The sequence below is a fragment of the Paroedura picta genome, chromosome 11, assembly GCF_049243985.1.
Source record: "Paroedura picta isolate Pp20150507F chromosome 11, Ppicta_v3.0, whole genome shotgun sequence".
Lineage (NCBI taxonomy): Eukaryota > Metazoa > Chordata > Lepidosauria > Squamata > Gekkonidae > Paroedura > Paroedura picta.
The window spans coordinates 19809319-19836771 of record NC_135379.1 but is presented as its reverse complement, the minus strand read 5'-3'; the positions used below and the strand labels follow the sequence as shown (position 1 = coordinate 19836771).

Below are 27453 nucleotides of genomic sequence, written 5' to 3'. Positions count from 1 at the left end.
GATAGTGTTATCTGGGGCAAATATGTCCAGAGACCTTTTGACTACTTCTATCAGCTTCCTTTCATCCAGAGTCAGGTCAGGATGCATATGATCTAGCAGAATAGCCAGCTGCCTGTTCATTAACATCTCAACAGGACTTCTGCCTGTTGTAGCTTATGGTGTGATGTGTCAGGAAGAAACCTGCAAGACGATGATCCAAACTGTTGTTCTGCCCAGCCACTTGTCTGGGCCATTTGTTACTGCATGAGAAGGCACATCCTTTCACATCAATAAGCTAGCTAAGGAATTCAAGCCAGGAGACTCAGAACACATGTTTTTTCCTTCCGCAAAAATATTGTATGATGTTGGGAATTTCCTTAAGCATGTCTTCTATGAAGGTCTGAAAAATGCCAGGGGACAGGTAAGCCCCCCACACTGGAAGTACTTTACTCTGAAATCTCCACAGTGAGGGGTGACAGCCAGGGATTTGGCACCGATATAATCCACAGACAGCCGTTGATAGGCCTGTGGCATCAAGCCATATTAATGGGCTCAAATAATTGCTCTCTAACATCATCATATTCTTTTGAGTAAACAGCTATGCTTTAAGATAAAATGGAACCCACATTTTCTAGACATATTTTTACTTGATATTATAACCAAAACAAACATTTTATAGTTGGATGATTATCATATCTTTATATTTGTAGTTCTGTAACTGTAGGGAATAACGCAATTTATATTGCTTGTATTGGTATATGTTATATGCTGTTACCCACCCCAAGTCCCTTTCAAGGAAGGGCGAGTGGGATATACACCTGACAGATAGACAAACAAACAAAATATGTTTTTGAGGTATACCTCTTGACAGGAGATTAATGCTCTGATATAGTAGGGTTAATGATATCTAAGCCTTCTTAAGTGCATGCCTATGTCTGAATCAAGAGCCTCTTGTGGCGCAGAGTGGTAAGGCAGCCGTCTGAAAGCTTTGCCCATGAGGCTGGGAGTTCAATCCCAGCAGCCGGCTCAAGGTTGACTCAGCCTTCCATCCTTCCGAGGTTGGTAAAATGAGTACCCAGCTTGCTGGGGGGTAAATGGTAATGACTGGGGAAGGCACTGGCAAGGCCACCCCGTATTGAGTCTGCCATGAAAACGCTGGAGGGCGTCACCCCAAGGGTCAGACATGACTCGGTGCTTGCACAGGGGATACCTTTACCTTTACCTTTATGTCTGAATCAGGCCTGGCCCAAGTGATCTGGAGCATTATAAAGTTAAATAAGTAAAACCAGAGAAAACCCTAAACTGAACTGGTTGCCAGCAAGAACTAATTCAATAATTTAAGGCAAACAAGAAATGACATCTGTATCACCGGAAGTTTACTGTAATGCTGGAAGTTTACCTAAGAAGGATACTTAACACATTTTAAAAAATCAACTTTAAATCACATAAGTTGCATTATTCCCTATAGTTACAAAACTTCTGGAACATAAATGTTTGATTTAATTTCATGAAGTGTGTATTGAATTACTTCTTGTTGCAAAAAAAAAAAAAAAGGGTCAATACCTGGTCAAGCAGAACATGACTAGGATTACTGAAATTTGGTTTTAGCTCTCAAAGGAAAAAAGATTTTGGCATGTGCACTGAACTTCTGAACTCAGGTTGCATTGCTTGTTAAGGAGCAGAGCTCAGATTCAGAATCAAGACCTGAAATATTTAAAAGCAAATGAAGATGAGTCCTATGTATTTTTCACAGCAAATCAAGTGAGCATTTCCAAAGATAACCAGCCAAATACCAGTTTTTGATTTAACAGGACAAAATGCATTACTTGAAGTTCTGACATCCTCAGACTATTCAGAACCTGGTGGTTTGCACCCACTATTAATAACAATGAATTTGTTTTTTTATTTAGATGATTTTTAATCTGTTGTTCTCTCCAGGGCTCGAGGTAGATTCAAGAAAACGTCCTTTTACAAGTTTTAATCTGATTACAGATCCCAGGAAGAAAGGTCTACTCTTCTTCAGGATAACCAGAATCCCAGCCCAGTAAGAACAGAAAGCAGTTATTATGTCAATCCTATAGCTATTCCAATTCATTGCAAAGCTCAATTTATAATTCAGTCTTCAATAAAATTTCTTATATTTTATTACAAATTGTTTGAGATTTAGTCAGAACAGGAAATGTGTGCACAAATCACAGCACAGGTGGACACAAAGGAGAACTTCAGGTTGCAGATTTACATTTTTCACAGCTGTTTTTCACGAATAATGTATTTTAATTGGAACAATTATGGCACATATAAAGGGGTTGGGCTACAACTTTCTTTATTTGCAGAAAGTCAATGACAGAATTTTGCTATTTCATTCTGTTGTAGGTAAGGACCAGTCCAGAGATTCTGTCTTGTATACAGCTGTATTCCATATTAGCCTGATAGCTACGCCAGGATTGGGCAGGATTATGTGAGAGACGGCTGGAGTGGCAGTGGTTCCTGCAAAGATGGTCATCATTCCACAGCCAGTATGGTGTAAGGCAGGGGTAGTTAAACTGCGGCCCTCCAGATGTCCATGGACTACAATTCCCAGGAGCCCTTGCCAGCATTCGCTGGCGAATGCTGGCAAGGGCTCCTGGGAATTGTAGTCCATGGACATCTGGAGGGCTGCAGTTTGACTACCCCTGGTGTAAGGGTTAAGGGTGGCGGACTGCAATCTGGAGAACAGTATGTTTATGTTTATTTGGTCAATTGACCTATATAAATAATACATCTATAGAAACTGCAATCAATTATAATAGTTAATTGATACGTGTAGTGAAAAAATACAAGAGTATTGCTACATAAAAATATTAAGATAATAAAACAATGCTAAAAGCAATGCATTGTTGGAAACAAATAATGTTATTGTAGGTGGGGGGGGGAAGGGTTATAACATCTAAAGAAGAAGGGGGAATAAACATCAAGGAAGTTAACCGCAGGGACAAGGAATCAATACATCTTCTTGAACAGTCCATTAACCTAAGTGATAAGATGGCCTATCCATTACCTATCCATTCCTATCGTTCGGACATTCTTTTCGATCTAATTCTAGTAGAGGTTTAAAGGAATTTTGCTACCATGTTAGAAATAAGTGGGTCTTTATCCATTAGCAAATATTTAACTAGAGTGTCACGATTATGGTATGATAAAGATGAATGTCTATTGTAGTGGGATAGTAAAGGTAGGGTAATCTGGAGAACCAGATTTGATTCCCCACTCTACCACATATAGCCAGCTGGGGGACCTTAGGCCAGTCATAGTTCTCTTAGAGCTCTCTCAGTCTCACCTATATTACAGGGTGTCTGTTCTGGGAAGAGGAAGGGTAAACAATTGTAAGCTGCTTTGAAACTCTTTCAGATAGTAAAAAGTACATACAAAAATACCTCTCTTCTTCTGTTTTTATTTATTTTAAACATTTTTATGTTGCCTTTTCACCCAATCAAGGTCTATAATAAGCTTATTAGTGGAAATGGGGAGGGTTTAAATCTGAATAGTTAATATTTCAAAAGACCACAGGCCATTGTACCGTGCTTCTTGAGTCAGTATTAGCTGCCTTGTGGACACTGAACAACAGAACAATAGACCTCTAAATAAAGGAGAAAAGGTATCACAAAAGATGCAATGCCTATGACAGACCTCTTGCCAACCTATGGACTTCAGCTCTAAATACCAAGTTGGGTCATACAAAGTAACTTTGGATGTTTGAACGACAATGCATTCTGAAATGTTTTTTAAAAACTACTATTCTGATTACACCTAAGCCACATGGGTGTCATGTAGAAAGTGAATTAATATGTGGAATCAACATCCTCACCAACATTTTAACAATCTGTTCCACTTAATAATTCTGGTAATGCCATGGAGGAGGAGCATGTCTCATGGCTTAAATGCCACTCAGCACTTAACACCCACTCAGGGCGGCTGTCCCGCCCAAGTGCCACCCTCCTCCAACCGGCTTGCCTGTCTGTCTAGCGGCCAGCCAACTGCCTTCCATCCTCCACCCCTGAGCATCTCCTCCTCCTTCCACTTCCGTCTGAGGCTTGGAGGCTGCAGATCCCTGCTGCGTGAAAGCTGCTCCTGCTGGTGAGTTCCCTGCTCTGGAGGCCTCCAGGCTGCAGCCTTTCCAGGTCCCCAATCTAGCGACCATTGTATTTCTGAATGCAACGGGCTTAGCCCCTAGTCTGCTACATAGTTCTCTCTTTTCATCCTTTCCTTGAATGATGATGAACATTATGAGTGGATCCTATAGTTTAACTCAACATTAAAAATGGTATTCACAAAATCTTTAAAAAGGTCATATTTCACATTTTAGGATTTGATCTGTAAGAGTAATTTCATTTCAAAAGTATCTTTAAAAATGCTGAAGAAAAATTTTGCTTTTTTCAACTTTACATCCTCCTGTCGTTCCAGAGAACTATATCAGCAATGACTTCCTTTCAATTCACACAGCAGTCAGTCAGTTATCTTAATTCTTTTAGCAATCCAATATCATTCATTATAGCATATTGGGGGGGGGGAGATTACTTGCTCTATGACAGTGCTTTTTAGAATGTGCTGTATTCATAGTGTATTTGAAGGTAGGGAGTTAGTCATAAATGCAGTTTAATGGAAGACTACAACTTGGTAGCTACGAATAATTAAAAGCTTTATTATTCCTTTGATAAATCTTAAAGGCCACAAATCTTGACCTGTAGATAACTTTAAAAGTCCTTTGCTGTCCATTTCAGTAACTGAGCCAAACATCTTAACCAAATAAACAGAGCGAAAATAATTACTAAAAACATCATTTAATAGACTCTTCTTTCCACCAGAAAAGGAAGAAAATGAATCTTTAATCCAGAGCAAAAAATAATTTCAAGGTTTATGTACTCTATAAATCTTTCACTGAGAATTTAAAATATAAGTTACTAATGCAATAAATGCCCTAACAAATATATCAGATTTTTCACTTAATGCTTTTTACAGGCTTAAATCAAACAGAGTGAAAGAAAATCACCTTTTACAGTCTGACTGTTAAAGGAAGAATGCCTTTCTGTTATGCTTTTTAAAGAAGGCATGGTGAATTTATATCAAATTCACTGAATCTCGGGTATGATAAAGGGAGGGGGGGAGACTACTGCAGTTACTATTCTGCAGCCTACTTTCTTCTTATATTTATTTCCTCAGTGCCTGGACCTGAGCCAGGAAGGGGAGTGGGGGAGTTAAGGGAAATGAAAACGCCACAGGAATATCTGAAATAGCCTTTTAACATATCATGCACATAAAACTCTCTCTCCCCAGCCCCATTTGGAAACTAAAGGAGAGCAATGGATTTTGAGTATGATACTAGGTGCAAGTACTGTGTACCTAGTAAGTAAATGAAAGTGTAGGGACATTTCAAGCCCAGGAGTTTTGATCTTTAAAATCAGCCCAGCTTTTAATTAAAAAAAATAGAACTCATAAATCTAAATTTGAATATTCCCACAATTGTATCATGCCACAGATTTTATAAAACAAAATTTTCAGAGGAGCATTTTTCTCAATGGTAATGAAGTTGAGAAAGGCTGCTGTAGTGCAGTCGGTCATTAGCTGAGTACTCCTTGGAAAAGGAATCTGCTCACTGTTTGGGTGAGCACTGCGTCATAGCCACATGCACCTGTGATCCGCCATCATGGTCTATCGCCTGTAGGGAGAGGGTGGATAATGGCCCCACTGTGATGTGGGGTTCTGGACAGCCTGGTTTCCCTACGCTTAATGATTTGGGGCCCACACAGCAGCCATTTAGCCCATAAGATCAGGGAGGAAAATTTTGGATTGGTATTATGTGGATAGGGCCTCTTGTGGCGCAGAGTGGCAAGGCAGCAGACATGCAGTCTGAAAGCTCTGCCCATGAGGCTGGGAGTTTAGTCCCAGCAGCCGGCTCAAGGTTGACTCAGCCCTCCATCCTTCTGAGGTCGGTAAAATGAGTACCCAGCTTGCTGCTGGGGGGTAAATGGTAATGACTGGGGAAGGCATCGACAAACCACCCCGTATTGAGTCTGCCATGAAAATGCTGGAGGGCGTCACCCCAAGGGTCAGACATGACTCGGTGCTTGCACAGGGGATACCTTTACCTTTTTATTATGTGGATGTATTTCCCCTCTTTTATTATTATTTGTGGCCTGCCATTCCTGCAGAGGCTCATGGTGGATAACAATAACCATAAAAACCCCAATAAAATTCCCATAAAACAATTTAAAAACCAAGCACTAAAATACAACAATGTACACATAAGCACCAAGATGTTCCGTGGCGAAAAAGCAACCGAATCCTATGCAATAGTAGACCCAGGGGTGGACAGAGGGGTTGATCTTTACTCTTTAATCTGCTGAATTAGCCCAGTGGAGGGGGGGTTCTAGATCTTCCTCAGTGCACCAGCCTCAGCCATAAGCCTGGCGGAAGAGCTCCGTCTCTCAGGCCCTGCGGAACGAGGAAAGGTCACACAGGGCCCGTAGCTCTTCCGGGAGCTCATTCCACCAGGTAGGGGCCAGGACCAAGAAGGCCCTGGCCCTGGTCAAGGCCAGGTGCGCTTCCCTTGAAGCCCAAAGTTGAAGAAGGCAAGCATGGCCTGAATCCTGAGAAAAAGGGAGACAAGGGAGGGAATGATTGCAACTTTCTTAATTAGTTGGCTGGATACAATGCCTTCATGGGGGTGGTCATGTCTGCCTAGTCAGAACAAGGGTTGCACCTAGCCAACCACCTTGACAAAGTGTGGTGGGTTCAAGCACTAGCTGGTGATATGGTGGCGATCAGCTATGATGAAGCCTTTTGTAAACAGGCTTCTCACAGTGAGTTGATCCAGTGGAATTCATAATTAACAATAAATTGTGGCTATTAAGGGTTGGCCCACATATCAAAGGGAAAGCCACCTTATCCAGAGTTATGCATGGTGATCCCAGACTAGGTACAAGGATGATCCAGGGGCTAGGGACCAAGCCCTATGAGGGAAGGCTGAGAAACCTGAGAATGTTCAGCCAGGAGACAAGTTGAGAGGGGACATGATTGCTGTCTTTAAGTATTTGAAAGGTTGTCACTCAGAGGAGGGCAGGGAAGGGTTCCTGTTGGCAGCAGAGGATAGGACCCACAGTAATAAGTTTAAGCTACACGGAGAACGATATCGGCTAGATATCAGGAAAAAAAATGTCACTGCGTAATGCAGCAATGGAATCAGCTGCCTAAGGAGGTGGCAAGCCTTCAACTTTGGTAAATAATCTTCCTCCCTGACTTGGGTCTGGGCCGGGTTTACATCTCCATTCGCTCTGACCTCATGCGTTGGCTGCTGGTCCAGTAAACAAATGGAACTGCAGCCTTCTTTCTTTGGGATGGATTCACACTTGGTTTCTGCTTCCCCTTCACTGGCTCTCATGCCCCAATTGAATCAGGTAACCTAAAGTTTGCCTGTGACCTGCCAGATATTGTTGCTGCTAAGGTAACCAAGGAATGCGTGGCTGGCTGTATAGCTGGCCGGTTCAGCTCTCCTCCTATTCTATAAACAGTTTGGCTACATTCTGGATTAACTGAAGTTTCCAAACATTCTTTAAACATAGGTACACAAAGAACACTGCAGTAATCCAGTGAGGAGTATAACACACTCTTTTTCTACCAAGGGATATAGCTAACTGATCAACCTAAGATGCTGCTAAAAAATTATTGGCCATGAATGGTACTTGGCAGTAAAGGAGCCGAGACATGTCCAGGAATACCCCCCAATTACACATCTGCTCTTCAGCATGCAGCAGGGTTAAGCAGAGAGAGAGCGTGCGCAAGGATGGCCATTTGGCCTGGGACTCAATTTCCTAGGAGGCCGCAGATTTCAGACACGTTAATTCTTCTGCCATCTGATTAGTTTAGCATCTTTTGTTTGTGTATGTATGTGCATGTGGCTCGTGCGTGGTCATTAGGGGATACAAAATCTGGAAGCCACCAGGGCCCCTCTGGACCCTTGAGAGAAAGGGAGAGGGAGTATAACTGGGCATCCTCCAAATTAGGTAGATCTGCCATCACCCCCCACAAAATCAAATTGGAAATAATTTTGTCTGTAAGACTGAACTGTAAAAAAAAAAAAAATTAGGCAGCTGTATAAATTAAAAAGTCTGAAACAAAAAAGACTGCTTGACTCTAATAGACCTTTCAGAGGGATCATTTTAAAGTAAGCTGATTGAAGGCGAGCAGTCTTTCTCTGATAAAAGAAAAAAACAGGAGTGCATCCAGCACCATATACTAGTTTACACAGAAGGACTTTGCTGGACAATCCCCACAAAAATGGTGGTTTGAGTTCACTAAAATGATGATAAACTCTTTCTTCAGCTTGGGTGTGCTGTAGGATTATTGTGAAAGTGAATAATTCCATATAAGAAAGCCCTGCTCTGGACACTGACTGTGACCATTCGACTAAATAAGTATAATGATATGCATTTAAATGTAAACAGAGAACTGTTTTTTAAAAAAATGCAGTTATTTAAAATGCCTCAGTCTCAGCATTGGTGGCTGACAGATGAACCCATAGAAAATTATACCAAAAGCTTAACTTAAACCTAAATTCAAATGCGCTGCACAGTCACACATTAGTGACCATATATATAACTCTAAGAAGTCAGACTGTGGCTAAAAATAATCTCAAAGAATGTTTATGGGGTTCTTGTTATGCCTGGAGAAAGTGACATTTTAAAATCCAATACAATGAAGGGCAGGGCAGCTTGTACACAGAATGTGTGCCTTAGGATATGAAACTGAGTCAATGCCTAAAAGAGAAAAAAGGTCAGTTCCCTTTGGAATCACTAGCCTATCTGCCCTCCAGCAATGACAGGCATGCCAACCCTATGGCGAGCTGCTATAGTCACACTGCCTTGCTGAATGGTCACTGCAGTGTCAAGAATTGCCTTCCCTCATTATGTCAACCACCGGACACAAAAGCCGTGAACTTCTAAAGACTTTCAAAGAGCATTTGGGGACTTCGCCAAAGTACCAAATGATTAGCAAGCGAGGGATTGCATCTGAACATCAAAAACTGTGCATTTAATTTCACTTGTCTTCAGGGTTAACCATTACGAACACTTTCATTGAGCAAAACCATTGGTTTGTTTACACTGTTTCTTTGGGGTGGGGAACCAAAATAAGGAATTCAACTACTGGATGCAGCAGTCACATCGAAGCGGGTTAAAGTCCCCCCACCCTATATCTTTTGACCAGCATGTCCCTGAAGTTCAGGAGGAAAAATATCCAGAGCAATTAAAGCCCTGCTGCTTCACAAACCTTAACAATGACAAAACACACTGTATTTATTAGCCATGAAGTCTCTTACATTTAGCATGGATTCCGTTTGGAAGGAGAGTGGGATTTAAAACAAGGGGCACACTTTACAGTGGTGGTAGAAAGTGCCAACAAGTCACAGCCAGGTTATGACAAGACAGGTTCAGGGATGGTTTGCCCTGGCCTACCTCTGCATAACAGCCCTGGCCTTCCCTGATGGTCTTCCCATCCAAATGCTAACCGGGGCCAACACTTAGCTTCTGAGATCTAAGAGGAATGAGTGAGTCTGGGCCATCCATGCCAAGGCACTCTTTACAACATTGCTACTGAAAACGCAAACAGTTCAGGTCATAACTGGAAGACTTTGTCTAATTGCTCTTGCGGTTATTCTGTTTTCTCTGGCCATGGGTAGCAAGAGATCTCAGGGCATCTTTTTTCCAGTTAGCAGCCACAGACCAGGAGAGAAGAGGAATGGCAGCCAAAGAGGGGAATGGCGAAAGGAATGACTGAAATGCACAAGTCAATAAAAATTTAAGGCTTTACCATTTCATGCAGAAGCAGATATGTGAACACTTCCAAGTATCAGAGAAACCTGTTAAGCTCCTTCTTGGAAACATCACGGATCACGATGAAACGGCCTCCAGTTACTATATTTTATTGCTGTGTGATAACTGGAATTAGGACACTTTATCTCAAATCACTAGTTTAAATGGATGGAACTGACGCCAACATTGCAGAATATCGGGAATGAGTAGAACACTAGTACTATTTTCTTAGGGCAGAGCTGTGTGTTTTGGGAATGGGCATATCCAAACCCCTGTTTGCTGAGCTAATATAAAGGCAGTATAAACAACAAGGTACTTGCGAGAGAAACATCAGCAGGAAGGGAAGGAATGCCTAAAGACCTTTCTTTTATGAGCCAGTTCCCTCCGTGCTCTTTTCACCTAGCCTGGCTGACTTCCAAGTTTAGAGTCTGCTGGAAGAAAAATGATAAAATACATTTTGGGATTAAAAGATCTACCCTGAATATAGACCATTTGTAAAAAAAATATATATAGTAGCATTGCCCAGATCTAGATAGGATTGTAAAAATTGAATTTCGGCCTGGGTTCATGATTTAAACTGATATTCTTGTTGAATATGAGAATAAATATGTCTGATAGCCTTTAGACTTCATAGAATCCCTGGCAGATTGTCTCCCTGTTTTGAGATGATATTGCTGCATTGGTTAAAATGAGCTTTTTCACTTGGGAAGTTATTCTTTTTTCTTGAAATAATCATTCAGTTTTCTGTGAGTACCTGTTAAACACATGTACTTACTTATGTTAACAAACAGGAAGAACATTTTTTGTGTGTAGCTGGCAGGCTTTTCTCGTTTCTTGATTGTTAAAATTGTAATAAACAGATTCAGTCGCATAGGTTCTTACTGAGGTAAACTTTGTTCATAACATTTCTTTTTTGTTACTGTAACTTATCGAGATACGGACTCTGTCTCAAACACAGGAGTACATGGAAGCATAGGCATAGGGTTGTGCGTGGCGTCGTCCGAATAGGCCGTTCCAGGCTGATGCAGTCAGGGGGGGGGGTGGAAGGGAAGGCACGTGCGCCAGTGCGCAACTCAGGGCACACATGCAGGCATGGAGCTCCACGCCTGCGTGAGTGTGCCGACTGATGCACCGGCACCCACGTCTGCCCCCCACCACAGTGTGGCACTGGCTGTGTCGGCCTGGAATGGCCGATTCAGACGCCACGGCGCACAACCCTGATCATTCACTGACTGAGATTCTGTTAACTGACGCTGACAAAACACATTAGAATTTTCCCAGCATGCACCGCTTCTCCAACAAAACCCCAAAAGCCCAGGCTAGCCCGATCTTCTCAGAAGCTAAGCAGGGTTGGCCCTGGGTAGTATTTGGATGATACTACGGGGTCACAATGTGGAGGCAGCCAATGGCAAATCTCCTCTGAATGTCTCTTGCCTTGAAAATCCTACGGGGTCACCATAAGTCAGCTGTGACTTGATGACCTCCCCCTCCCCCCCCCCCAGTGTTGAAACAGCTCCTATTCGTAATTTTCAACCGACAGAAAGAACAGTTTCTGCCCATTCATGGAGACAAATATAACTTCTTTTTCCACATAAAAGAACAGGAATAAATTGAAGGGGGAAGAAGATCTAAAGAACATAAGGAAGACATCAAAGCAAAGCAGCCAATATTTTGAGTCGGTCTCTTATTTTAAATTTGTTTCTGCAATCTTGCTTGTCATACCAACTCAAATTAACTCAGATATGTCCCCCAGACTGGAAACTGGCTGACAGACCATAAACAAAGGGTAAAGATAAAGAGGATCTATTGACTCATTGGGGAAATACCCAGCTGAGTGCTACAGGGATTAGTGTTATCCAGTTTTATTTAACATCTTTATTAAAAACCGGGACAAAAAGGAGAAAGAGGACACAAACTCTTTGCACTGGTGATTTTAAAGACATTGCAAACAACTTCTTAAAGACAGAACACACGCACTTATTAGAGAAAATAAAGAAGACGAAGGCAACCAAACAGAACTCGGCAGAGTCAAGATTTTAAACAGCCCAGACAAACAAACAAAAAGTAGACAATAGCAGCTATGCAGAGGAACCCTTCTCTGCTCATCTTTTGCCTTGAAAAAACCCATATGATGGAACTTCATGGGCTTGCCATGAGTCGGCTATGACTCTATGGCACACCTTATCTTGTTGCATCATTTAGACTGCCCATTAATAAAGAACACAGAGCAGACAGGTACTTAGGCAGATATATGCTGCTCTGCTTTGCATGTCAATCTCTTAACACGAGCCAAAGAAGTACAGCGGCAGAAAGCTTGTAAAAGAGGATGAATTTATTTCTTAGGGATATCAAGAAGGCACTCTTGACAATAATGATAATCTCTCAAATACTTCATAGATTTAAGAAAAAACTGATTTATGATGCAGAATTTATGAAACACAGTTAAGTGGCTAAAGAGAATTATGTAGCAGTGAAATAAAGACAGAGATATTACATGATGACAAATGGATTTTCCCCACTGCTTCCTGTTTCCCAAAACATGAGATACTGAGCTAACTCAAGTGCTCCCCCTAGTGTCCAAATCATTCCTTTCATTTTTGGACTTACATAGAATTTGTTATTGTGACCTCACTGCAAGTATCAGGACTTCTTTTATTTATGTTATCTATAATCCGCCTTTCTCATTTGGACTCAAGGCAGATTACAACAAGTAGGTCAATACAATTGATACAATGGTGTATCCAAGAAACAGTGCAATAGGATTAGAGTGTTAGAACCAGCCAGAAATCTAAAAACAGAACTGAAATCAAGCATATACCTTAACATGACATAACGTACGATCCAAAAATTACACAGTAACATCCTTTTTTCAGCAAGTCACATACAGTAATATAGACCAGGGGTATATTCCCATGGGAATTGTAGTCCATGGACATCTTGAGGACCACAGGTTGACTACCCCTGATATAGACCACACTTCCTAATAATTTCTCAAAGTAATTTCTCAAAATAATTTCTCAAAGTAACTTTGAATCATCTAGGACTGTGCAACTCCACTGTCTGAGTAGAGAAGCCCTCTTGAATCATTCTGTTCTGCATTGTTTGCAGAAAGCCAAGAGAGTGAGACCCTTCCTGACCTTCTCAGGCAGACCATTCCATCCACATCGTGGGGCCACAGCAGAGGCAGTTCTTGATTTTGCTCCTTAACAGGTTGGTACCTGCAGGAGACTGTGCTCTGATGAGCAAGGCTGTCAAGGTAGTGCACAGGAGGAGAGGCGAATTCAAGGCCATGAAAGGTTTTGTAAGTGGTAGACAATACCTCAAGTTGAACCCAGTAACTGATTGGCACTCCATCGAGCTCCCAGTAATAGCTTACCAGCCACTTTCTGCACCAACTGGAGTTTCTGAATTGATTTTAAGGGGAAATCAAAGTGCATTACAGTAGTCTAGTCTTTGTGTCACCATGGCATGAATCCAGGTGGCCAGATCAGTTCTATCAAGGTAAGGGCCATCTTTCAAGCTAAGCTGAGTTGGGAGGTTTTTTTTCCCTTTTCTGTCTTTCTGTCTTTCTTTCTGCAGCATTAACTTGCAGCAGCATTAACTCTGGGTCCACTATAACTCCAAGGTTCTTAACTGAGACAACAAGAGTTAGCTGAGCTCCATCAAAAGTGGGAAGTACGATGTCCTTCGAGATCTCCACCTCCCAAACCAGCATCAACTCTGTCTTTTCAGGGTTTAGTTTCAATTTGTTTGCTCTTAACCAGTTTGCCACAGCAGCCAAGCAGCAATTTTGGCCTCTACCACCTCACCACAAGATTCTGATAAGAATATTTAGAGCTGGGCATCATCCAAGGATATTTTAGAATTGGGCATCATCCAACCCCAAAGCTATGACTGATTTGTTCTAAAGGTTCCATCTAGAGATTGAAAGATAGGCACAATTCATATGGACAGTTCCCCCAGAGTATTACGAAACTAATCACAAAGTGTATCTGCCTTTTTGATGGGTATTACTCATGTTGGTGCACTGAAGTTCCTAGTGAAGCAGAAAGCTTTACCTGACCTTAATGCACTTTTGCATGTGGTTTTTGCTTTCTCTGTGAAAAGATAAACAGCACTGAACATTACCAACATTAAAACAGCATTCCACAGGGCTCCCAAGTCTAGAAATCAAGCTCTGCTTTGAGTAAAGTTTTATTTATTTAAATGTTTTTACCCCACACTATTTATTTGCTTCTAGAGATTTACAAAAGCTACCAACTGCTAAGAAAACCCCATACAAGTACAACATTGTCTCTAACATCATGATTAACAGGCTTGAGGGAGGGAGTTCACCTTTTTACTGAAGACATCCAAAGTATAGCTCTGTGAATTTCCCAAGAATAGGGGGCTGCCACTGAAAAAAGGCACACAACATTTGCCGCAGGGTCCGAATGTGCCAGAAAGGTGCACCACAAGGCCAGCTATTAAGAGGCCTAAGCTGAGAAGGAAGTCTATCCTGGGAGAGCCTTCATTAAAGTATGAGGGGCCAACACTAACAGTAACAACCAGCACTTTGAACTGCAACCAGAAACAGTAAGTCATTTGGAAACTCGTGTTTACATATCATATAGCACACCACATTCATTAAAAGATAGACCACTGCTGGTTTCTGGGTTGCCTTCAAGTGATTTATTTGTTTGTTTGTTTGTTTGTTTGTTTATTTCCTGCCACTCCCAGCAAGCCAGCTAGTGGTGGGTTACAACATCAATTCCCCAGCATTACCTTTATCACGACTGAATTCCATTTCTGATCATGCCTCCTTATTCACTTACTGTGGTATTTAGGCACTGATAGGACAGATACATTAGCATCTTGGTATGTTTATGTGTACACACGTACATACATATAATTTACTTGAAAGAAAAATGGACATAATTGTGACTGTATGCAAATATAAGCCCCCCCCCCCCCCGGCGGGGAAATGTAACACATACAAAAGATGTATCACTGGACACCCAGCAGGCTGAAGTGGTTAGGAACTGTGGACTCAAATCTGGAGAACCAGGTTTGATTTCCCACTCTTCCATATGCAGCCAGCTGGGTGACCATGGGCCAGTCACAGTTCTCTTAGGGCTGTTCTTTCAGAGCTCTCTCAACCCACATACCTCATAAGGTGTCTATGATGGGAAGAGAAAGGGAATGGTGTTTGAAAGCTGCTTTAAGACTCCTTGGGCAGTAAAAAGCAGGGTATAAAAAAACCAACCCTTCTCTTCATATGTGTGACCTGCATGCAGATGGAAAACAACTTTTTAATATGACATCCCCACTAAAAACACGTGTGTATTACATTTGAGTGAATACAGTACGAAGGATCACGGGCGTATGCTAGATGGCATCGCATGTTTGCTTCCACGCTGCTCAGTTAACCTCTCCTTTGGAAATGCTCTGTCATATTTCAGATGGAAAAGATGAAAGCGATAGAAAGGTTCCAGACTGTCCAGAGCTCCAACTCTAAACGGTCGGACAGGTTGTCACAATCAATTGTATCAAAAAGCAGCCAGCTTCCAGCCATAAATCACCCACCAGTGCTGCTAAAGCGGTGCCTGTCCCATAACCAGGATGAAACCCAGAATGAAAAGGAAAAAGGGAAGACGTGTCACTCAGGAATGCCTGCTCTCCTACCATGCACTCAATTAAGCTGCCCCAAAGGGAGATTCAAGACTTGCCTATTTCACCAGACCCTCTTTTATCAAAGGCGGCTTTTTCAGCAGATGTCTACCATCACTTCACTCAGCTCCTCTGTAAGATGACCTTGACCCAAAGCAGTATTCATTATCCTGGCCAAAGGAATTCTTAATTTCTCCATGCAAGATTCAACCAGCCAGGAAGGCAAAAGATCAAGTTTACAAGTGGCTGTCAAAACCCCAAGCACCTGTCTACTTCGGGCAGGGAGAATCTGAAAGGATCCAAGCAAACCTGACAATCGAGTTTTTCCAAGTACCTTCATAGTACAGGATTATTTTTTTTTGATGGTATTCAAGCCAGATCAGATGAGAAATCTTATCAGCAAAGAATCTTGCAAAAGTGTTGCAATGAGAAACTCAAATATCCTTATCAGATTAAGTGCCTGTTAACTAACCATATACACAAGGGTAGCCAAACTGTGGCTCTCCAGATGTCAATGGACTACAATTCCCAGGAGCCCCTGCCAGTGCATGTCCATGAACTACAATTCCCATGGAAACTGGCTCTCCAGATAGATGTCCATGAACTACAATTCCCAATTGTAGTTCATGGACATCTATCTAGGGAACCAGTTTGGCCACCCCTGCAGAGTTACAAAAAGTTGAGATGCAGTTGATGCAGTGATAATGGGGGGGGGGGGTGTCTTCTTTGCTGCCTAGAAATGGGCACACTTTGGGGTCTGCTACTTCCCTCAGCTTGAGTCTTCCAACAATGCTCCAGATGTTTGTCCAGCTGCTTCAGATCAGAAGAGATCTGTAACGTATTCTTGAAGCAGAAATGTTTCAAGGAAGGGAAGAAGGCACTGGGGAATGCTCCTGTCCATTATCACAGTCAGTTTATATATTCAAGAAAATACCAAGGACTCTACAGAGTAACTATTTTTTGTCTACGAATCTTCCAGAGAATTCTGAAAAGAAACTGGGCTCTATAAGATGCTGACAGTGAGGAGGTTGCACCAATAAGCTTTCAAGTGGACAGTGATTCGAGCTCATGAATGATCTTGGTCCTAGCCTCCTGGCCAGATCATTAGCAATCCAGTGCAGAGAAGTAGGCCTTATGGAGGCAGGTCTTTTGACCTAAGATAGGTGCAGAGTCACTACAAAGTCCTACAAGATGGGCTCAGTATGAATATTGAAATTCCCTAGAATTATTACTGTAGTGGGCTTCAGTACCAGGCTGGAGACATTATCTACCAGGCAGGGTACTCACCAGCAACAAATCTAACCTATCTTAAGACAATTAAGTTGAAAATGTGGTATACATGCGTAGCTTTGTTGGATATAGTGTTTTAAACCGAGTTCAAAAATTCCAACTTCTATTCCACCAGTCCCAGTTAGACCTCTAGGTTAGCAAACATTTTTATTACTCCAGTCAGTCACCAGCTGGTTAAGAGCAGTGACTTCTAATCTGGAGAACTGAGCTTGGTCAGTTCTTGGTCAATCGATCTCTTAATCCATTTGGACATACTGAGAGTGGCAGTCCCTTAGATACTCCTCTACATGCAGTCATCTGGGTGACCTTCAGCTAGTCACAGTTCTCTTAGGATTGTTTTCACAGAGATGTCCTATTAGAGATGTGCTCTCCCACCTACCTCACAAGGGGTCTGTTATGGGGAGAGGAAGGGACTGGTGTTTGTACACTGCTTTGGAACTCCTTTGGATAGTGAAAAGTGAGATATAAAAAAACAGCTCTTCTTCTCAGTTTGGGAGGAACAATCACATCTCTATGAGCTCCTATGTGGAGTGCCTCTGGGCAGTCCTCTTCCCAGTGTTATTCAACATCTTCATGTGCCCTCTGACACTGCTGGTCCTGGAGGCATGGGTTTGGGTGCCCCCGATATATAGATGGCACCCAGCTCTATCTGCCAATGAGTGACTGGTCAGATATCCCTCCCCCCCACAACACACTGGCCAGGTGTCTGGAGTCAACAATGGAATAGTTCCAGCAGAGCTTCCTGAAATTCAATCCCAAGAAGATGGAGGTCCTGTGGCTGGGGAGGAAGCATGTCTCCCCATCTTAATGGAGTGCCACTGACAACTTCATGCTTTGTTAGGAATTTGGGGATGGTCTTCAATGTCTCCCTTACAGCAGAGGCTCAGATCATGAATGTAGTACGCCTGGCATTCTTCCATCTCCACCAGGTGGAGCTACTAGCATCCTATCTGATCACGGAAAAGCTAGCCACGGTCATCTATGCGATGGTCACCTCCACGCTAGATTGCTGTAACTCACTGTATGCGGGTCTACCCTTAGCCTTGACCCAGAAACTGCAGCTGGTATAGAATGCAGCTGCCCAGGTCCTCATTAGGATGCCATGGAGGGCTCATACATGACTACCCTCTGAAAGCTGCACTGGTTGCTGGTTGAATTCCAGATCAAGTTTAAGGTCTTGGCTTTAATCTTCAAATCCACATGCATTCTGGATCCTGCGTATCTAAGGGACTGCCTCTCTCAATATGTCCTAATGGATTAAGAGATGGATTGACCAAGTAACAGAAAGGAAAACAGAGCGCTGTAAGATTTATCTACTATTTTAACTGATTTTATAATAGGATATATCTCTCTCTCTATATATCTATGTATCTATATATCTCTATATCTATATCTATAATGTATGATATGAACTACCCTGAGCCTGCTTGTGAGAAGGAGCTGTCTATAAAAACCAATAAATAATAAATAAAAGACCCTCCCTTACATGTTTCATAAATGTTTACTGAAAGTTGGAAGGTGAAAGTTTTTCTATTGTTCTTCTGTATATTACGATAACCTCTGTACCTTTATGGACACCCATTTACACTGAAGAACTGTTTTTTACCACAACACAGAGAATATGGAGAAATTGTTAAGACAGCTTCAAGTAACAATATTCCTTTAGTTTTTAACATGATATTTATCTGTCAATTCAAAACCAAAAAGGTACTGTGTTATATATGTACTTAACGCAAATCATACTTCTAAATCCAATCCTATTTGTCCTGAGATATGAATAAAGGGCTCTGAAGTTTTAGTATATCAGTTTACAGCAAATTGCGGATTGGCAGAAAATTTTTAAGGCACCTTTAGGGAAACGAGTGTTTCCAGCTATTTTGTTCTCCCTGCACATTCTCCACCCATCAGCACCAGCCTTTCCTATTTAAAACCACTGCCTATTGCTTTGGGCATTATTCATTTTCTGCAGTGCAGGGTGGAAATGTTAGACAAAGGCAGCAGAGAAATGGAGACATTTGTGGCAAAGAATAAACTGGGTCACTTTTGGCATTAGAAATGCACACAATATTCAAAAAACGAAGAGAGGAATACATATCTATTCTGTTCAGGAATAATAATTAGCAAGAAATCGGTAAAGACTTACTTATTCCAGGCTTGCCTGAGGTTTTTAGCACTGTACTGTGTAAAGCGCTCTGCAACAACAGGGAAAGAAAATGACAGATATTCAGTTTTTGTACAAAACTATACAGGGAATGTGTTTAAAAATATTTTAACGCGCATTCGGCTTATCACCTGGCTCAGCCATTCATTGATTTAATATGGGAAAACCTCAAAGAGAAGTGCTCAAGGAACACTAATCAATCAGACAACTTCAAAAAGGCAGATTATGTTTCTTCAACACAAACACGTTCACTTTGACATTTTGTTCCGTGGTTCCAAATCCTTAATGAACTAATTTATAACAACAACAGGAAGAAAGATTAACCGAAACCGAGGCTCATGCGGCACATTTGGAGGCAAGGTGGGTGGTATGCTGCTCACGTAAACCTCTGCTTGGGTAAGACTAACCACAATTCCATAATTACAGTAATTACTTGTTTCCTTGCCCATAATAATAGCCCAGGAAACAAAAGTTCTTTCTCTTACATGCTTCCTCCGCCACCAGCATAAGGAGGAAATACAGTGATTTTGCCCTGGTCTTCCACTACAGCAGGAAGGGGGTAGGATTGTACACTGATTACTAGGGACGAGATATAGGGCTCATTCTTTGAATGAAAGCTAAGCTTGTCCCAGCTTGCTTGATGGGGGTCACCCACTGCATGGCAATGGAAGCACAACACAAAGACTAAGATCTTAATGCTGGCTCCTGTTCTTACGGCTCTAGCATTCTTCAGATTTCCCTGGAGGTCTTTGAGAAAATCATAAACAGAATAATATTTCACCAAGCCTTAGGACTATACAGACATCAATACAAGCAATAGTCACAAAGACGGATTCTGTTTACTGGCCTGTCACGAACAAACCACAGTTTGCTAATTTAGGCAACATGGCGAACCACATTTCAGCTTCCCTTAGAAATAGTTTTGCAGGATGTCAGAAATTACATATATTCTGATATGCAAAAACTACCGCTAAGAAAGTTTAGCTATAATTTCACCAAGTAGCAATTATATCCCTCTTAATTAAATATAAAAACAAAGGTCAAAAAAGTTTATATTCAAGCAGCCTATACTTATAATCTATCATATGTTCATAAAACCGAATTCAACAGTACAAGACAGAACTAAAACTAAAATGTATTAATTTATTTACTAATTTACTGAAATAAGATAATTACTGAATTATTGAATAACTGAAATAAACCACTGAAAATATCTTGTAAAGGAAGGTATTAATGCTTTCAAAAGATGTTCAGACTTTGATGTATACCAGAGGTTAAACCCATGTGGTTAAAGGCCACACACAATGTGGAGAAGTACAATAATCTACCTAGCTCTGCCACAGGATATGCATTCACGTGTGAATACAATATTTACACTTTGCCTACATGCGAGTTCCACCAGGTCCACATGGGTTTTATATAAATAGATAGATAGATCCCATCTAAATTATTTTATTTACTTAATTTGTTTACATAGTTCTCCTTTTGTCTTTTATACCCCCACAGTAGGTTATGGTAAGGGGGTGTGACTCACCCAAGACCACCAAGCATGCTTCCACAATAAATCCCCAGTAGGCATCTGAGAACCTGGGTCTCCCAGATTCTAATCTGACACTTTAACTGTTATATCACACTGGACCTCAAATCCATCTAGTACAAGGCCATTTTTAGCTCGCAAGCTCTAACACTCTGTAGCTGCACTGTAGTTCCCTTTTGCAACCTTGTTAGCTACAGGAATGGGGTGAGAGCTTTCCATTGTGTCCTGGTCTACTATAGAGTGGTTTGCATACAACAAAGAGGATTCCATATACAATGCACCTCCTCTACATATGCAAGAAGCTGTTGTGGAGGAGAATAATCAGCTACCTCTTACACTGAAGAAGACATGGCCTAATCCAATAAAACAGCTCCTCCTTTGTCAGCTTCCTTAATTATTATATCTGGATTGTTCCTAAGGCTCTCTATGGCCTTCCTTTCAGCATAGCTGATATTCTGCTGTGTGCGATGTTGTTTGTTGATCACATCAGTTTGGACCCTGTGGTGGAAGCAATCTATGTAGAGGTCCAGTGTGGCATTATGACCATCTGGGGGAGTCCATGTGGAGTCTCTTTTCTTGTAGCGTTGTCTTATTAGGGATGGTACGTGTTCTCCAGTGGCTTCTGTGGTGGATTCTGTGATAATGTGACTGTAAGATATGGCAATGTAATGGAATTTTGAGTTTGACTCCCTAGCCTTGGGATAGATAGTTACCAGCAATTCCCTGGGAGAAATGTTTTACAGTTGTATGGAGACGGATGGAGCAAGCAGCATATGGGAAGGTGAGAGCCTTTGATCAGTGATAACAGGTAGTTCAGTCTCTCCTTGTGTTTTTGTAAGCTATACTGAATTCAAAGGATTGATTGGCTGTTTTGACAAAGGATTATCATTGGCTGTATTTGGTTGTGACACAGTCTACTGATGTAACGTAATTGATTTTTGCTATATATTCCCTGTCATGTAAGGAGATCATAGTCTGACAAAGAGTGCTTGCACTCAAAAGCTCACACCCTGAATAAATATTTGTTGGTCTTAAAGGTGCTACTGGACTCTGATTTTATTGTGCTACTTCAGACCAACACGGCTACCCATCTGAATCATGGCCTAATCCAGAAATCAAAGGACTGTAGCGTCCTTTTTCATTTCTTGGAACCCACTGTAAACAAAAGACATGCACAGTAAGGGCTTTGTACTAAGGACAAGCCCCACAATACCACTCTTGGTGTATCTATATATGGGGAGAAACTTCTCAAGAACAAATTGCAGGAAATGATTGCTTCATTCACTGTTCTTCATCATCATCATCATCATCACCTCCACCACCACCCCCAGTCTCTGAAGGAAGTACACAATGGCCATTGGCCAGCCACAAAATAAAGAAACAATTGATCAAGCCACTTGTGAAACATAAAACACCTTAAGTGACTGAGCAGCAGGACCGAGAGAAGAGACAGCAGACTAATAAGTGGCACAGTTTGACAAGGATACCAAAGTTTAAGTGACAAGCAGTATCTTCAAGCTGATTTTAACAAACCACAAAGAAAGGCTGCAATTTTGAGATACCACCTTGCTAAAGTGCCTGCTTGTTAAAAGGCAAGGAAGTAGCATTTGCAAGATTATATAAGCAATGAAGCAATTATAAAAAGTAACACTTCAATGCATCATTTCCGAATCAACAGGCTGAGAGGAGCCAGCACTACCTAAATTAAGGTGGTTCACACTTACGACATTTGCACATTAGTCTATATTAGTACAAGTACCTCCCTGACTATGGAGGCTCAGGTCAAGAGAGTAGCGGGTCAGGCGCTTTTCTATCTTCGCCAGGCCCGACTACTAGCGCCCTACCTGTCCCCTGACCACTTGGCTACAGTGATCCATGCGACAGTCACCTCCAGAATAGATTTTTGTAACTCGCTCTACGCCGGCCTACCCTTGTCTCTGATCCGGAAACTCCAGCTAGTGCAAAACGCAGCTGCTCGGGTACTCACTGGTACACCTTGGAGGGCCCATATCCAGCCTGTGCTGAGGCAGCTGCATTGATTGCCAATTACTGCCCGGATCAGGTTCAAGGTTCTGGTTTTGACCTTTAAGGCTATACGCGGGTTGGGACGCACATACCTGAGGGACCGCCTACCGCCCTACATCCCCCGCAGGGCTTTACGCTCAGCGGGGGAGAATCTCCTGATCGTTCCTGGCCCTAGAAATGTGCGCCTGGCCTCGACCAGGGCCAGGGCCTTTTCGGTCCTGGCCCCTACCTGGTGGAACGAGCTCCCGGGTGAGCTGCGGGCCCTGCAGGATTTACCAGCTTTCCGCAGGGCCTGCAAGACGGAGCTCTTCCGCCGGGTTTTTGGTTGAGGCCGGGGTCAACGAATGAGTGCCAACATTCCCCCCCCCAGACTTAGCATCTCCTCCCCACCCTCCCTGCCACTCTGATAGCAGGGGTGGGAATAATAAGTTCCGCTATGTTGGGATTGTTTTAAAGTCTTTTAATGGGTATTTTAATAGGACTGCTGTGACCCGCCACGAGCCTACGGGGAGTGGCGGGATATAAATCCAAATAATAATAATAATAATAATAATAATAATAATAATAATAATAATAATAATAATAATAATAATAATAATAAGGAAGCAGAATGTGTAAAGAAACCCATACAGAACTGAAGTGCCACAGATAGCAAATCTAGACAAGAACCCTAATTTCTAAAATCAGGTATTGCAGCACTGCATCCAGGAATTTAATTGTCCTCCCCCCCTCCCCCCCCTAGTCTTGCAAACTGCCAACAGTACGGATATTCCCCATTAATCGGGACCTTGTCAGCAACAGTGACATCATGAAGACTTTGTCTCAAAATCAAACCTTCAGGTTTCCACAGTGAATCATCTCAAGCAAGTAGCTACCAAGACAATTCTGGTGTTGTGGCCAAAAAAACAAAAACACCGAGGACCAATATTCTTGCTTTGCAAATGGCATACATTGGACATTAAAGTGTGTGTGTGTGTGTGTGTGTGGGGAGCACATTTAGACAACAGCTCTCCACAATCTCACAATTTGGTATTTGCGCAATGGAATATATAAACATACTGCATTAGCAATATGTCCAGCTATTTCCCCACCTTGCACCCTCACATGGCCCAGCTAACTATATGCTTACACACAACTGGAAAACATTCCTACAATGAAATTTGGCAGCATTAACGTACCATTAACAGATGTTTGTTATGGCCTAGCCCGAAAGAACTGTTGGCAGAGGGAATTTAATATAGGAGATCTTATTTCATTATTTCTATACCCACAAAATATTCAAACATGTTTGTCTGGCAAACAGTGGGCTAGTTGGGAAGCCCTGTAAGGCCCATTATGCACGACCGCTGAAACGGCGGCATGGAGAAAGCGGAGGAGGAAGAAGCGAAGCAAACCGCTTACGTACGGGACGGAACACAATGGTGGCAAAACCCAGAGTAACCGATTATGCACGTGGCTACTCCGGAGCCGCTTCTGGTTGTGCCCTGGTCCCGGGAAGCTCCACTTTGGCCCATTATGCACGGAGTGGAAAGTCTGCATTCGGGGTGGAATGGCAGCGGCTAAAATCACCAATTATGCACGCTGCAGGCGGCAACCGGGTGCAGAGTCAACGTATGCCGCCGAAAAAGCCACATTAGCGAGATGCGGAAGAAAGTGGAGCTTCCTGGGACCAGGGCACAACCAGAAGCGGCTCCGGAGTATCTGTGTGCATAATTGGATACTCTGGGTTTTGCCGCCGTTGTGTTCCGTCCCGTGCATAATCGGTTTGCTTCGCTTCTTCCTCCTCCTCGTTCTCCATGCCACCGTTTCAGCGGCCGTGCATAATAGGCCTTCCGCATCTCGCTAACGTGGCTTTTTCGGCAGCATACGTTGACTCTGCACCCGGTTGCCGCCTGCAGCGTGCATAATTGGCGATTTTAGCCGCTGCCATTCTACCCCGAATGCAGACCTTCCACTCCGTGCATAATGGGCCTTTGCATAACCGTTGCTTGGAAAGGAGAGAGTTTCAGCACAAAACTGGTTGGGAAAGACAGGGTTAAGAGACCCTTTCTCTCCTACTCTTTCTTGGCTTCAGATCGCATTCTCCTGTGGGGCACTTTGCAACAGACTAGGGGGCTGCTGGGTTATTATGATATGTAACTGGTGATTAACAAGTAGTTTGCCCCAAGGAAAGCTTTCCAACTTGGGAGAGAAGTCTAAATTAAGATGTAAGAACAGAAATATAAAAGGCTTGAAAGACAACTTCTTGATTTTTTTTGCTTCTTGGCCTGGGACAAAATAAGATAACCATCACATGGTATAAGCCTATTTCAGCAAGATGATGGACCTGCATACAGTGAGGAGGAGGAGGAGGAGGAGGGGAGAAATGGGCTTTTATCTTCCTGTTCTCCTTCTGGCACCTTCCCTTCCAGAGTCAGAGGCCATGCACACATTGGATTTGGTAAAGCTGGGTGTTATTTTGCCATTTGGACATTTACTGGCAGCTGAAGAAGGACCTGTATATGTCAAGGCAATGTGTTTTATCTCCGCACCCCCACTACCACTTGCAGGGCCAGGGTACGGGCTGAAGCCACCTGTGAAAAGGAGAGCAATTTACCTGCAGTACTGAGAGTCAAGAGTATTTTTTGCCCCAAATTTATCTTAAAACTGCAACTTATTATGGACCAAATAGGCTGGAAACAGATAAACGAATGTATCTTCATTTACGTATTCTGTATTCAAAAAATCTAAAAAGCCTTATGCTCTGCTCTAAACCTTTCTTTAAGCAATTCAGCATGCAACACATTTACAAACCTCGGAGGGGAAAAATAATCCTTTTTGAGGAGAAAGAGGATTTTATATCTCCTGAATTTCAAACTCCATCACTTGCAGCAAAATTATGGTCTCTGGTTGCCTAATTATTGGCCCAAATCTCCCGAGTAGATCAGCCTATTTTCTCCAAGATGCCTATAAACTACTTCATGAAATCTCTAAACAAAGCAATTGGATAACAAAATACTGCCCTACTTTAATCTTGTGCAGTAAATGCATCTATATGTTGAGGGGCTCATTAAGGCCCATTATGCACGGCCGCCGAAACGGCGATTTCGGGTCACATGGAAAACGCGGAGGGGGAAGACGCGACGCATACCAGTTATACACGGGGTGGGGCGCGACGGCGGCAAAACCCAGAGTAACCGATTATGCACCCGCCGATCCGGGCGCCGCTTCTGGTTGCGCCCCGCTCACCCGGAAGCTGCGCTTTCTTCCGCGTTTCACTGACGCGGCTTTTTCGGCGGCATGCACCGAAGCTGCAGCCGGTTGCAGCCGGCTCCGTGCGTTATCCGTGATTTTAGTCGCCGCCATTCCACCCCGAATGTGCGCTAAAACCCCCGTGCATAATGGGTCTAAGTGACTGCATCCTGATGATAACATTCACATCAAGCACCGAATCCAGTAGCTTTCTGGAGCTTTCTTCTCAACCTCTTCTAATGCGTGAACCTTCTTCACTTACATTCGACAATACACCCCCGAATCACAGGATTGTTTCAAGGTAATTAGCATAGCGAATTTAGACGCTGCTTTCTGTTGAAATGAACAAAAAAAAGGCAGCTTGCTGACTAAAAATTAAAAATGCAGTCGCCATTAAAAAAACAAAACAGTGCTAAGTGCTTATAGTTGCGAAAACAACCCATGCGATGCTTTGGGATATAAAAAGGAGGACAGCATGGCCTATTATAACAAGAAAGTGCTAATTAGCTTGCCTTGGAGGTCTGTTAGTAGAAGCTAAGACTACTGGCAGTGGTTGTCCCACCTTCTCACCAGCCCACGCTCAGAGGAGAACTTGAGCATGCGTAAGTACATGGAGAAGACACTATTTTTAAAAACCTGATGCTTTTGTTAACACTTTGTAGGGGTGTCGAAAGAAGAACGCAGCAGCTGTGCACAGACTGCAGAAGGTCTCCTGTAATACCAGAACGATCCAGGCCTTGGACCCATCTTGTCATCACTCCTGCCCACAGCAGATAATATTTATCCAACTTTCCCAGGAAGGGGGGGGGGGGATGTGTCATCACCGTGCTAATAACCGAACCACAGTTTTGTGAGAAATGAATGGTTTCTCCAATTAGGATGCTAATAAGCGACTGAGATGAAATTAGTTTAAAACCCTTCTTAGTAGTTGGAAATGCCACAGCTATTTAATTAAGTCGTGGGTTATGTGAGCACAGTCGCTGTTTACGGCTTTTACCTTCTGTTCAAAATCCCTTGTTTTCGGCTGTAAAAAGTAGCACAGCTTAGGCATCAAAGCTTCCTCGGAGCAGATGCTGGCGTTCTATTCATCAGTGCTTTCTGTATAGGGCCTTTTATTTTTAAAAAATCCATTCCAATTAGAGCTGGAAAGGAAAACAAAACGAACCTGCCGTACATAGAGTGGCACCAGGCACAAATACACATCTGTTGTGTCGAGGGGGTATTTTTTAAAGTCCGTGAATGGGCACTGGGCATACACAGTCCCAATGATGCGGTAGACAAACATCGTAATGTTCTTGAGCTGGGGATGGGCAGCACCTGTGCTGAGATTCTCCATGTGCCACACGAGAAGTCGCATCTACTCTGCCTGGGGAAGAGGGCCTTTCAGTAGAGTGAGTATGAGAGTCATACCAATTCAGCAGTTAAAAAAAGAAGAAAACGACCAAGAGTTGGTTCTTATATGCTGCTTTTCTCTACTGAAGGAGTCTCAAAGCAGCTTCCAGTCGCCTTCCGTTTCCTCTCCCCACAACAGACACCCTGTGGGAGGCAAGGCTGAGAGAGCCCTGATATCACTGCTCGGTCAGAACATCTTTGAAGAAGAAAAGTTAGTTCTTATATGCTGCTTTTTTTCTACCAGGAGACTGAAAGCAGCTTACAATCGCCTTCCCTTTCCTCTCCCCACAACAGACACCCTGTGGGGTGGGTGAGGCTGAGAGAGCCCTGATATCACTGCTTGGTCA

General features: G+C 42.7%; 1 protein-coding gene across 4 annotated transcripts in view; it reads right to left on the bottom strand.

Moving 5' to 3' along the window:
• CDK14 (cyclin dependent kinase 14) overlaps positions 1-27453 on the bottom strand; it is a 268798-nt gene that overhangs the window by 67831 nt on the left and 173514 nt on the right. For all 4 annotated transcript variants that reach the window (XM_077302545.1, XM_077302548.1, XM_077302549.1 and 1 more), the window contains one exon: positions 18904-18952. In XM_077302545.1, coding sequence (XP_077158660.1) covers positions 18904-18952 — 49 coding nt within the window. The remainder of the gene's footprint in view (positions 1-18903; positions 18953-27453) is intronic.